We start from the raw sequence: 12,251 nt of genomic DNA, 5'->3' as shown, positions 1-12,251 counted from the left end.
GGCTCCCGTGACCCCCAGTCCTGAGCCCAGCCGGTCGGACCAGCACCAGCTGATACCAGACTGTGCCAGGAATGGATCCATCCAGCACGGGGCTTTATCAGCTGGATGCAGGCTTCAGCTGTCTGCAGTATGGAGTGCTAAGAGCTCGAGGTGTGCGCTTCATTAGGGCTTTTGCCACTAATTCCACTTTGTTGCAGCTACACATGAAGGTTTACTCTGTGCTCTTGTCTCTTTCCAATGATGACTTTGGATTTTGCTGTGCTCAGGGCCTGATGAAAGCCAACACATTTCACCTAGCCTGGCTGAGGTTCTGCACTTCCCAAACCAAGTGCTTATAGCACCACTGCACCCAGCGGTTCATGTGCAGCCTTTCTCTGTTCACTCCTCCTATAGCAGGTAATGTGCTTCCAACCTGACCCTCATCACAGCTCACATCTGCATGCCCCAGGATGTGGCCCAGCCCCCTGCCACAGCACAGCCTTGCTGAGAGCTGCAGGTGCTCAGGCAGAGTACAGATAGGGCCTGGCCAGCCTGCTCTCTGCTGCCCCGGGGGGGAAGCAGGGAGAGCGTGAGGGTCCTGGGGAGGCAAAGCTGCATGCGAGGAAAGGAAGGATCCTGGGCATTATGGCAGAAGGCTAAAACAGTGGTTTGTACAGCAGTGAAAGACCCAGTGGGAAATCAAAGCATAAAATGTTGCAGGGCACCAAACCAGAATACAGGACTAGCATGGGGAATAAAGAAGGGAAAAAACACACTGAAAGTAGAAAAAATACAGTGAGTTGTTAACCTGCAAAGGATGAAGGATGGCACGGCAGAGACCCTCTGTGCCTCAGCCTGTGATCTACTAACATTAGTAGCAAATGCATAGTTTGAGTTTGGGCCCAGAAGTCCATTCAGACAAATAAATCTGCAGTCACACAGGTTCTGCTCACTGCCTCCTCGTGAGGAATTGTGCTGCTGTGCCTGGGGAAACCGCAGCTGGGAGATGTGCTACCTCTGCTCTGCCCCAGGGGGAACTGCTGGCACGCTGCAGCCACCAGCTCAGTGACTTCAATATACATTCAAGAATTAAAACAAGTGACTTATAAGGTGAGAGGACACAAAACCAATCTGCTTTTGAGACAAGTGAGACCTCAAAGGATTTGCAGTTGTGCAGAGCATGGGGTACTGGGCACATCGCTGTCCTTCTGTGGAGACAACAGATTGCAGAGGGAGAAAAAGTCTTCCTACAGAGCTGAGGTTTATGAGAGCTGTCTGTGACCCACAGACAACAACAGAGCAGTTCATAGGAAGAAGCAAAGCCAACTGTCGTTTTGCAAGATGAAGTGTTTATTATTTGCTATTTGTGGATTTCACGCAGTATTTATTACAAGAGCACAAGTTCTTTATTTTAAATAATCATCTTCCAACGCCTATCACCTCTGCAGATATTTATTCAGTAAGATTTCACTATGTTAATGTGCCTTCTGGTCACTGGTGCTACCATGCCCTTGGTATCACCAAGTTCTTTCCATTCCCCAGTGCCTGAGACGCTGAGCACAGCTCCTTAGCATAAAGAAACCTCTAAGCTTATCTTTTTATTGATTGCTTCGGAGATCAAAGACATCATTTGTGTCCATTTCTGTACTTTAACTGAAATACTGGCAAATCAGTCACTTAGCCTGCAGACTCCTCTGTGCTGCCAATGCAAAGCAGATCCAACCAATTGAACCTGATCTCCATTAATTGCTAGTGCCATTTCAGACACTGTTTTCTTGAAGGTTGCTGAGAAAGTTCCTGCTATTGTATTTCATGAGCACATCGCTTCGTCTGGAAACACTTCAATCATTTATTTTCTAGCCTGCTTCTGGCACTAAAGAATGATGTAGTGCAGATCCTCAGTGGCCTATATACATTTGCCAGCCGGGACCCACGTGTTAGCTCTGTTCTTATTGGGCTTGTCAGCAGTTTGTAACCAAAGACATTTCCCCATGCTTTAAACTTGCTCGTGTGCTTTTACATTGTTTCCTTGAGTTTAGAGCAGGTCAGTCTTTACCCCATGACCCCAGCCCACATTTTCCCCTTCGTGCTCTGTGTGGCTCACATTACACAAGTTCACTTTGGTCACACGTGGTATCGTCTGCTTGCCTTGGGGTTCCCTGCCCACCCCGGCCCTCCACAGAGGAGCAATGCCTGCAGCCAGCAGCCAACACAGCGCTCTGCAGCGCTTCAGGAGTTGCTCTCTGGCCCTTGGCTCAGAATGCTGCACGCAGGTCTGAAGTTCTCAGTTCTCAGTTCCGATGCATTGCTCCATCTCCTCCACGAGAGCCGTAACCACACTTTTATGATTTAATAATGTTCCACAGCTAGATACATCTTTTAATGTCTATGTTTAATGTTTGCTGAGGTTGAGAGTCCTTATCTTTGCAAGATTGTTATGTGGTGGCATAGGGAAGCACAGCCATTCATTTCCTTTTTCAATCTCCTCTGACAGCTCTACCACCGCTCTCCCCCCGCAGCCCCACAGCTCTGCACCCAGCTGGGTGCCCCCTGCCCACAGCCCTGCTTGCTCAAACACTTTCAACACGATGCACGGATTCACAGCCAACATTTTTCTTGTCAATACAACTTTCTTCCCCAAATTCAAATTTCTTCCCTCTGTTCTCCAAGTGTCTTTCTTCTTTACATAGAATTATTACTTAAAACTTAGTAGATGCATCGAGATGCAGACCAAAAAAAAGTTTCCTGTATTTGAACTCATCAGTTAAGTATATATTCATTAGCAAAATAGCAACAGTATTTGTATGATTGCTATATGGCAGAATTTGTGTATTGAGAAGAGGACTGGTGGAACTAACGAGGATGGATTTCATCTATCTCCATCATCACGGAAGAGTTCTCCAGTTGTTATTTACAGGCTCTCATGTTTCTACTGGAAAATGTTTCTACATTACATTTGTTTTTACAGTCTGGGAGTACCGCAGGGAACTGCTGTGCTTGGAGGAAGGCAGGAGGAGGTCGGCCCGGCTGCACACACAGGCAGCAGGCAGGCTATGGCTGAGCTGCTCCATCACTGCAGGCTGTGCGCTGGTTCTCCTCCAGCAGCACTTGTGGCCAGCAGAAGTGAGTCGGTAATGCTCCCTTCCTGACTTGGTGGGCTAGAGGCAGAAAACATCTGAGGGTTTTCATTGGCTCCGTTCAATGAATGATGCTTAAAAGGGAACAAATCTATAAGTCAGACCTCTTGTGTGTAGCAGCAACTTGCAGACAATGAGCAAACCCAACTCTGCATTCAAACATGAGTGCAGCTGTACGGTTTACCACGAGCTTACCAACGATGGCCTTGTAACGAATGCTGCTGTGCTTAGCAACGAGCCAAAAACGTCCTTTGTAAATCATTCCACCCTGATCACATCTCGTTTCTGCAAACACGACCCCGCGGTGCCCCTCACTCCAAGCCATGGGATGCTCTTTGCTCGCTGTTTGGCACTGCTCTACGTCACCGCGTGATGCTGGAGATAAACGCAGCACAGCAACACAAAATTGTGTCCTCTTGGATAAAAGATGGTATCAAGCTGTTAATTAGAGAAGAAATGTCCTACTCGTTACTTTGCAAAACCGGCTTCAGCCAAGCATGGGAGCGTGTTTGTAAACAGAGGTCTCATCTAAAGATCTTAGAAACAACCAGCTATGGTAAACACGTTCCTGAGACAGCATGGAGTTCAGGCTGGCGCTGGCACAGTGTGAAGCTGCAGCCCTCCTGTACAGGCTGATGTCCTGGCACACACACAGGATCACAGAATTGTAGGGGTTGGAAGGGACCTCCAGAGATCAGTCCAACCCCCTGCCAAAGCAGTTCCCTACAGCAGGTCGCACAGGTCGGCATCCAGGCAGCTCTTGAACATCTCCAGAGAAGGAGACTCCACCACCTCCCTGGGCAGCCTGTTCCAGAGCTCCGTCACCTCACTGTAAAGAAGTTCCTTCACACCCCAGGGCTGAGCTGAGCAGGTTGACACCAAATGGAAGAGAGTGTCTATGGTAGAGTATTCACAGAGCAGTAAAGTGGAGTGCATTTGCTAGGTATAGCCCCAGATGTGCGTCAGGATTTCCTTCTCTGGGAGACATTCTGGCTTTTGCTTCATGGCAAAGTCCCCTGCAGCATTCCTGTACCTGATAGCAAAGATCTCTGACTGTAGCCTGACTGCTCACTCTGCTGTTCTCATATGGGAAGCAGTGCTTCCTGCTAGCTATAATTTGTGGCACGAGACGACAGTTTGAAATGCCATTTTAAATATCCCTTTCAAACGTCCATGAGATTAAGGGGAGTTGCAGAGGAATATGTAGATTTTTAGAACCATTTTCCATATGTGCAGAATAGATGAATACAAGGGCTAACACAGTGTGCATTTATTTTGCATATGTAAACATAAAGCAGAGTGCTCCAATATTCAACGTTGTGTTAAAATAATAATAATAATAATAACAGTAACAACTAATAAGGATTTATGATGCTTTCAAAATGGTGCTTTTCTTGGCCTTCCCAATGAAAGAATATCCAAATCTGGATTTAAACAGCTGGATAGAAAGTAAACCCATTTCAGTGATGTGTTCAGTACTGTGTGAAGTGATCTATCGGGTACCACAGCAGACACTGGCTGCTCATCAACAGCATGAGCACAGGCAGTACCTGCTCATCATCTCCAACGTCATTAATTGCCCCAAATCAGAACTGACCCCTTTGGCATCTGACAATCACTGCTTCTGAAATTTGTCAGCTCTGTGGAACACCGGTGGCACGAGGGTCCCTCGTTGTGCCCTGGAAAGGCGCCCTGCTCCCTACATTTCTGCAAAGCAGAGCTTTCTGCTTTGCTGTTCCATTTCATTCTATTTTTCACTCCTGGTCTACATCCTCTGTGATGGCTCCTGCTCCGTCCTTGCCCCGCTCCCGGCCACCGTTACGGGAGACGTCCCCGCAACGAGCAGAGCGCACCGCAGCGCCCCATCTCCAGCGGAGCCTCTGCACCTCAATTCGCCCCAGCCGCGTTGAACTCCCGCTGTTGTTCCTTTTATTCAGAACCTCGCAAGCGAAGCGGCACGGTGCTCCGCGGGGCAGAGGCGCACCTCTCGGTGACAACGTGCATTCTGTCAGTGCTGCAGCCGGAATGCCCCCCCCCACCCCTCGGCACCTCTTTCCCTCAACTATCCGTGGGCTTTTCAGTTTCCGCGCATTCAGCTCAAGCCCTTCACCCCCACACCTCCAGCGGCCCCCGAGGAACGACATGCAAACCCGCGAGCGCCTTCCCGCTGACTTCTGGCCGCCCTCCGCACGCCCCGCGTTCTGCTGCGGGGACGTCACCCGCCTCCCGCTGGGACGGACGTCCGCGGAGGGGCAGCGCCAGGAGCGCGGCGCTCAGCCCGGCCCCCCCGTGCGGCGCTGCCCCCGCCTGGGGAGCGGGACGGGACGGGACGGGGACGGGGGCGGGGCGGCCTCGCGGTAGCGGGCCGAGCCCGGGCGGCGGCGGCGGGCCCCTCGGAGCCCGGGCGCAGGCTGCAGTTGCCCGCCGCAGCCAACAGGTCGCACCGTTCCCCCTCGCTTGAGCCCGACGGGCGCTGCCCCGCGGAGCGGAGCCGAGCGGAGCCGTGCGGGGCCGGAGCGGAGCGGGCGCTGCAGCCGCCCCTATAAGTGCCGCCGGCTCCACTCCCTCTCCACGTCGGGGAGGCGGGCGGCAGGGAGGGGGCGGGGAGGCGGCCGCCGCCGTCCTCCATTTTGTGGCTGGGGCACAGCACCGCCGAGCGCGGCGCGGCCGAGGGGAGGGCGGCGGGAGGGGGGCGGGCAGCGCGGGGCAAAGTCTGCGGAGGCAATTAGCGCTAATTAGCGAGGGGGCGCCGCGGGCAGCGGAGGGAGGGAGGGAGGGGCGGGGATTCGGGCCGGAGCTCGGGCCGGTGGGAGGAGGAAGGGGGGGGGCGGCGGGCGCTCTCCGCTCCGCTCCAGGAGGGGCGGCTGCTGACTTCCTCCGCCCGCCCTGCTCCGCTCAGCCTGCTGCCCCCGGCCGCTGCCCCCGGCCGCCATGGCGGTGGGTGGCTGAAGGACCCAGCGCCCCCCCCTGGACGAGGTAAGGGCCGCGAGGGAGGTGGGGGGGGGGGGGACAACGCGGGGCCGGGAACTTCCTCGGGAGGGGGCGGGGGGGACGCCCCGCAGGAATGCCCCGAGCGCCTGGGGGGGGAGGGGGCGGCAGGCCGGCCGAGCTGCTCCACGGGACGGGGCTGAAGGCGGCCCCGGGGTTTCGCTGCCGCCCGCAGCACGGGTGGTCGCGGGGAGCAGAGCGCAGGGGGAGCGCGGCGCCCCGCTGCCGTGGGCCGGTGTTATTTTGTAGAAGTGGGTGTGCCAGGAGACGGCTCAACAGGTCCCGACACATTGCTCGGGAAGCCGCGCCGCGCGAACGGGAATTCGCCGCACGTAACGCTGTTCGCTGCTCTTCGATCCCTCCGTGGGTCCGCGCGTGTCGCTCCGGCCGCGTCCGCCGCGCCGAGTGCCCGCCGCTGCCCGGGGACGTCGTCAGATGGAGCGGATCGGGCGCCTTCCCCTCGTGTGAGCGCGGCGGAGCCGAAGCGAACGGGCTGCGCTTGTGTCCGCGCTTCGATATTTCATTATCGTCGCGGTTTCCCCGCGGAGTCGTCGCGCGGCGTTTTCACGGTCCCCGAATTTCGGGCGCTGTGTTTGGATGTCGGGGCGGCTGTCGGCGTCGCGCGCGAGTTGGAAAAAGAGGGCGAGAGATTCTCCCTTCGGCCGCGCTGAGGTTATGCGACACGATCCCAAACCCTCCCCCGGCCCCGAGCTGAGCTCGCTCCACTCGGCAGGGCCACCTTAACGCCGTGCGCCCGGAGCCGCGCTGCTGGCTGCGGCCCTCGCTTTGGCACGCGGGGCCGGGCGGGCGGTGCGGGGCCGGGAGCTGCGCTGTGTGCTGCGGGCCCGTGGCTGAGGGCGGCGGGGTTCGGGCGGAGGAGAGGCAGCGTGGGAAGTTCGGATAAGAATTTGCAGTTTTTCTCCAAATATTTACGCTCTGCGCTGGAAGTAAATAGAGTAAACACAAACAGATGAAACTGAGATTTACTGTCGGTGCTAGATGGATTTGGAGGATAGCCGCGAGCTTTTGAAGTGTTTGGAGCTGGTAAAAATACTACTTTAGTTTTAGTTGAGTTTTATGTGTAAATGTGGGGCTTATTTACAGAATGACAGTGACTTATTTTTAGGATTCACGCGTTCTGTTTTAGGCTGAACTGAAGCAGAGCGTTCTGGGGCACCGAGGCTGTGCGGCTCCCGGGCAGCTGCCGCGTTGGGCTGGCTGGCACCGAGCGGTGCCGGGGAGGTCGCTGTCGGAGGCTGTGAATGAGGCACTTTCACAGTTCGCAGCTCCTCTGCTTGCTGGCGTGGCTGTAGCAGAGCTGGGAAGTGCTCACAAAGCGCCTGCCGTTGTGCTCTGGCTCTGAGCGGTGCTGGCGCACGGAGCGCTCCGTACAGCTTTAGAAAGCTTTAAAAATAACAAATTCTTCTTATCACTCACCTGTTAAAATGTATCAGTGGGTTTGGGAAAAACGTGGCGTATGTCAGCTCGTGGCTTGGTTTGCTTCGCTTCCGTCCTCAAACCAAACCAGGCTGATGATTTTGCCTTCTGTTATGCTGTTATTAAAGTACCCTTGATGTGCTAACTTTGATATCTTGTGGTCTTTTTGTAGCTGATGTTAAAATCATGGATTCCAAAGAATTGCTTAAGTCGTCAGATCAAGACGAAACCGGGAAAAATGTGCTCATGAGTACCAAAGGAGGGATCGTGATGGACTTCCATCCGCCCTTCAGGGGTGGAGCCTCCGCACAAGCCCCTGTATCTGCAGCTCCTCTCCCCGTGTCTTCTCAGTCAGACTCTGCTCAGCAACCCGCTCTGGCTGACTTCTCTAAAGGATTGGTAAACAATGTGCCTCCGCCAGACCTGTCCAAGGCAGTGTCGCTCTCCATGGGACTGTATATGGGTGAAACAGATGCGAAAGTGATGGGAAACGACCTTGGATTTTCACAACAGGGCCAAACTGGCATCCCTTCTGGAGAAACGGACTTCAGGCTCCTGGAGGAAAGCATAGCAAGCTTGAACAAGTCCTCGAGCCTGGCAGAGGACACGAAGGGAGCAGTGTCATCCGAGGCGCCGCTGGAGCCAGACTTTGCGGGCATGGCTGGCCGCGGGCCCCTGGAGCCAGGGGCTTCGGTCCAAAGCCAGGTCGGCTCCAACGGCGGCAGCCTGAAGCTGTTCTCTGAAGACCAAAGCACCCTGGATATCCTCCAGGACTTAGAATTGCCATCGGTATCGCCTGGCAAAGAGCCGAATGGGAGCCCGTGGCGGCTGGACCCGTTGCTCGATGATGGAGGTTTGCTGTCCCCCATCTCTGCTGATGACACGTTCCTCCTGGAGGGAAACCTGGGGGAAGACTGCAAGCCCCCCATTTTGTCTGACACTAAACCTAAAATTAATGACCGTGGTGACCTTTTACCCAGTTCCAAAATGCCGATGCCTCAAGTGAAAACAGAAAAGGAAGACTACATTGAACTCTGTACTCCTGGCATAAAGCAAGAAAACATGGGCCCAATTTACTGTCAGGCAAACTTCTCCGGGTCTAATCTGCTGGGTGCTAAAGTCTCTGCCATCTCTATCCATGGTGTCAGCACCTCTGGGGGACAGATGTATCACTATGATTTAAACACTGCATCGCTCTCTCAGCAGCAGGATCAGAAACCAATTTTTAATATCATTCCATCTCTTCCTGCCAGTTCAGAAAATTGGAATAGGTGCCAGGGATCAGGGGATGAGGCTTTAGCTCCCTTGGGAACGCTCAACCTTTCTGGCAGACCTGCTTTCTCTAACGGCTATTCAAGGTAACCAGTTTTATTTCTCTTTATTGAAATATTGCAAGCGTGCTCTGCGTAACTGCGTGCATTGGTTTGGTTTTTGCTGAAGGTCGGTTGTGGCTCTGTTGGTTGGCTCCTGGGCATAGCTGGGTGCTGAGCTGTGCTGCTAAAGGGAGGAAAGGAGCAGGGCAGCAGACTGTTTAAAAAAAGACAAAAAAAGTTTGAAGTGTATCCCAGAGTGGAATGGAGTTTGTGGCGGAAGGATCCACGCGCAGGGCGGCGGAGAGGGGGAAGTATTTGTGTCCGAAAGCCGCTTCGTTCTCAGGGGTCAGAGGATCAATTACTGCAGCATGAGGTTTTTTTGTTGTTTTCCCCCTGGTGTTACTGAAATGTTAGGCACAAAAATAGCTTGGTTGCTGGGTAAATTTTGAGAATTGCATTTAAGCTGAACTGGAGCTCTAGTTTTGCTTGGTGTTGCGCTTGCCTTACATGGACAAGAGGATCCTGAGTAGGAAACGCTCAGCAGTTCGCTTAATAGCTGCGTTCGGAGAGATAAGAATGTTTGCAGAGATTTACCCGTACCTGGGCTTAATCCGGAGCCGGGCTGCTGGGAGGCGGTGCGCTCCGATCGCCTGCCGCTGTGCCGTGCTTTCTGCCGGCCGGCCCGGCGCACGGCTGCTCCGCACGAGGCCTTTCCCCGCTCCCTGCTCAGAGCACGGGTCCGGCCGCAGCGCCGGCTGTGTTTTCCTCGGCCGTGTCGCACAGAGCCCGGCGTGGCCTCACCTGGGGTGGAGGATTTTGGTGCGTGTCGGCGGGGCGTTAGGAAATGGCTCTGCGGGTCTGAATGCGGGGAAGCGGCGACTGTGGGTTCGGTGCGCGTCTGTGTGAGCGCTGTGCGTTATTGCCCTGCTGGCAGTCGGTCCCTGCGGGTGAGCTGTGCGGGCTGAGCTCTGCTTTCCCACGGCTCGGCGGGATGGAGGAGGGTCCGCATCCCTTCAGCACGCAGCTGGAAGCTGCTGCAGCCTGAACTTCAGCGGTAGGTTTTGGTTTCTGTAGCGGAGGTGTGTGCTGCTTTAGGGACGTGTTCAGAGCAAGCTGCAGCATCAGGAAGCCAGGAAGGGAAGTCGGGCTTTGGGGAGAAGGTCTGCTTTGATGGATGAATATTGAATGCGCCTTATCATTTATTTGACAGAGCTGAAATCCTCTGTATGAACCTTTTGCATAACCAGTCCAACTTTCACATTGTTCTTCATTTATTTCATAGTTTCTGTGGGGGGAGAAGAGGGAGGGAGTGTTTTGTTTTTTTTTTTTTTTTTTTTTTTTTTTTAAATTACATTTTCTATATATGTATATGATGATCATAACAAAATCTGTATCCCCGTGAGAACTATTTCTGGGTTTGAGAGACTGATTTCAGAGCATATCCCACACAAATAATAACATCACTTTTGAGGCTTTCTGTGAAGTTGATGCATTGTTTTTCTTGTACAGCGCTGCCTGGTCGGACCCGAGCGCTCTGGGAGCTGAGTGCTGTGCACATCCATCTGTAATGCTTTGGGCAGTCTCATAAACACCATTTTTGTGTGCTTGGTTTCTGGTAACGTTGTGATGAAAAGCCCTCTCAATGCTCCTCGTGCATACAGTGCAGATTTGATCCTGCAGTGAAAGGAGCAGCAGTGCTGGATGCTGTGCTGGCTGTTATGGAGCAGTTCTGGGGGTGGTGGTGTGCAGGGCGCTGTGGCTGCCTGGTGCCCTGGGGCAGTTGCAGCTTGTAATGTTTTCTTTTGCCATATTTGAGATAATGGAACTGAACTTAAAATACGTGTTTAAAAAGGAAAATGAGGTTGCTCCTGGTTTTGCTTAGAAAAGTTTGATTTCCTGTGTTCACGGAAGCAGTTATTTTTTTAAATATATTAAAACTACAAGTCCAGTTCTGAGCCCAGCATTGCCTGCTTTGCTTTTACCCTTTTTTCCCTTACATTAGGGGTAATCTTATCTTAGAATCTTATTTTAAAATAATTGCCAGGTGCTGATGAATCCCAGGGGGTGGGATGGGAATTCATTCCTCCTCAACTTTGTCAGAAACGTTTGGAGTGAGCTGGGTCACTTTCAGTGGATGTTTTGCAGATTTCTTTATGTAGCACCCAGGAGATTTAACAAAAATGGCATTCTTGCCTTTTGTTCCAGAAACAAAGGAAGAACCATCTCGGGAGGCTCCTGTGGGCGTCTGGGGCTCCATTTGTTGCTTCCTTTGAAGCACCCATTCTGTGAGATGAAGGCTGGGATTGCTGAGCTGCGCTTTGCAATGGGAAATATTTCCTACTGCTGGTGGTAGTCTTTCATTATTCAAAGCATGAATAACATGCTGAGTGCATGGGAGGAGCAGCCAGGGTTGTGCTCAGGTGTGCATGCAGCACTGCTTGCATTGTCCAAACACCTGCAACGTCTCGTAGACGTACAGCCTTAAAATGAAATTTTCAGTTCCCTTTCCTAAGGACAGCACAGCACGCCGTCTCTAATGAGATACGTGATAATCAGGGCTGAGAAAGCTAATCAGTTTCCCTCTGAACAGTGGAAAGCATTCTGAAGTTAATGCAGCTTACACAGAATGCAAACGTAGGGAATTGGTTACAGTGAGCAGAAGCGCAGAGGCCTTCTGCAGCTCGGGGCTGGGCACACGGCTGGCTGTGCAGAGCAGTGGGAGTCCCGGCTGTGGGACGGCCCCATCCGGGTGCTGCAGGGGCTGCGTGCTGACAGCGTGCTCTGGGAGTAAGCGCTCAGGGTCTGGGAATGGGGCAGGGTTTGGTGCGAGGCTTTGCCAAGCGCTGCGCTGAGGAATTGGGGCTTTCGGTGGTGTCCGTCTCCAACCTGACACGACTGGTGGTGTTACTGCACAAAGCGAAATTGGTTGAATTCCATGTTCCAATGCTGCGTGCTCGCTGCTCTCTGGAGCAGTGGATTTAATGCGTTTTCCACTCGGCTCTCTTGCTGCCCTGACTTCCTGGAGATGTGGCTCATCGGGGGAGCAGAGGACGGCGAGAAGCGCTGCAGCAGCGCAGAGTTCTCTTTTTTTTTTTTTTCTCAGCCTACAGCCAGAATTTACAGAAAGTGGGCCCCCTTGGCAGCAGTACGGCTTCTAGTGTTACATCTAAAATCATTCCTAGTGCTCCAGCTTGTGGGGATAGGGATCAGGAAGGCTTGAGGAAGGGCAAGAGCTGCGAGCAGCGGCGGTGCAGAACCTGAAGGGGAAGTGCTGCTGCTCCAGGAACAGCCGCCCTTCGCTCAGGTCTGCGTTGCCAGGGCTGTGCTGGGCTCGGAGGTTGTCCCAAGAGGAAGGGGAAAGCAGTGGGCGGCTGCTGGAGGTGTGTGGGTCAGGGGT

General features: G+C 53.5%; 1 protein-coding gene across 3 annotated transcripts in view; it reads left to right on the top strand.

The window, feature by feature from the left end:
• The first annotated feature begins 5,926 nt into the window (after positions 1 to 5,926).
• The window catches only part of NR3C1 (nuclear receptor subfamily 3 group C member 1), a 53,849-nt gene continuing 47,524 nt past the window's right edge, over positions 5,927 to 12,251 (top strand). For 2 of the 3 annotated variants that reach the window (XR_007379881.1, XM_048960903.1), the window contains exons 1-2: positions 5,927 to 6,092; positions 7,714 to 8,899. Coding sequence is in view for 2 of the 3 variants with exons in the window: in XM_048960903.1 (XP_048816860.1) it covers positions 7,728 to 8,899 (1,172 nt within the window). In the remaining variant the exon portion in view is untranslated. Of the gene's footprint in view, positions 6,093 to 6,309; positions 7,149 to 7,713; positions 8,900 to 12,251 lie in introns of those variants that run through there. The other variant, XM_048960904.1, reaches the window with a different exon arrangement.

The sequence above is a fragment of the Lagopus muta genome, chromosome 14 (assembly GCF_023343835.1).
Source record: "Lagopus muta isolate bLagMut1 chromosome 14, bLagMut1 primary, whole genome shotgun sequence".
NCBI lineage: Eukaryota > Metazoa > Chordata > Aves > Galliformes > Phasianidae > Lagopus > Lagopus muta.
This window is presented reverse-complemented; position numbering and strand designations above follow the sequence as displayed.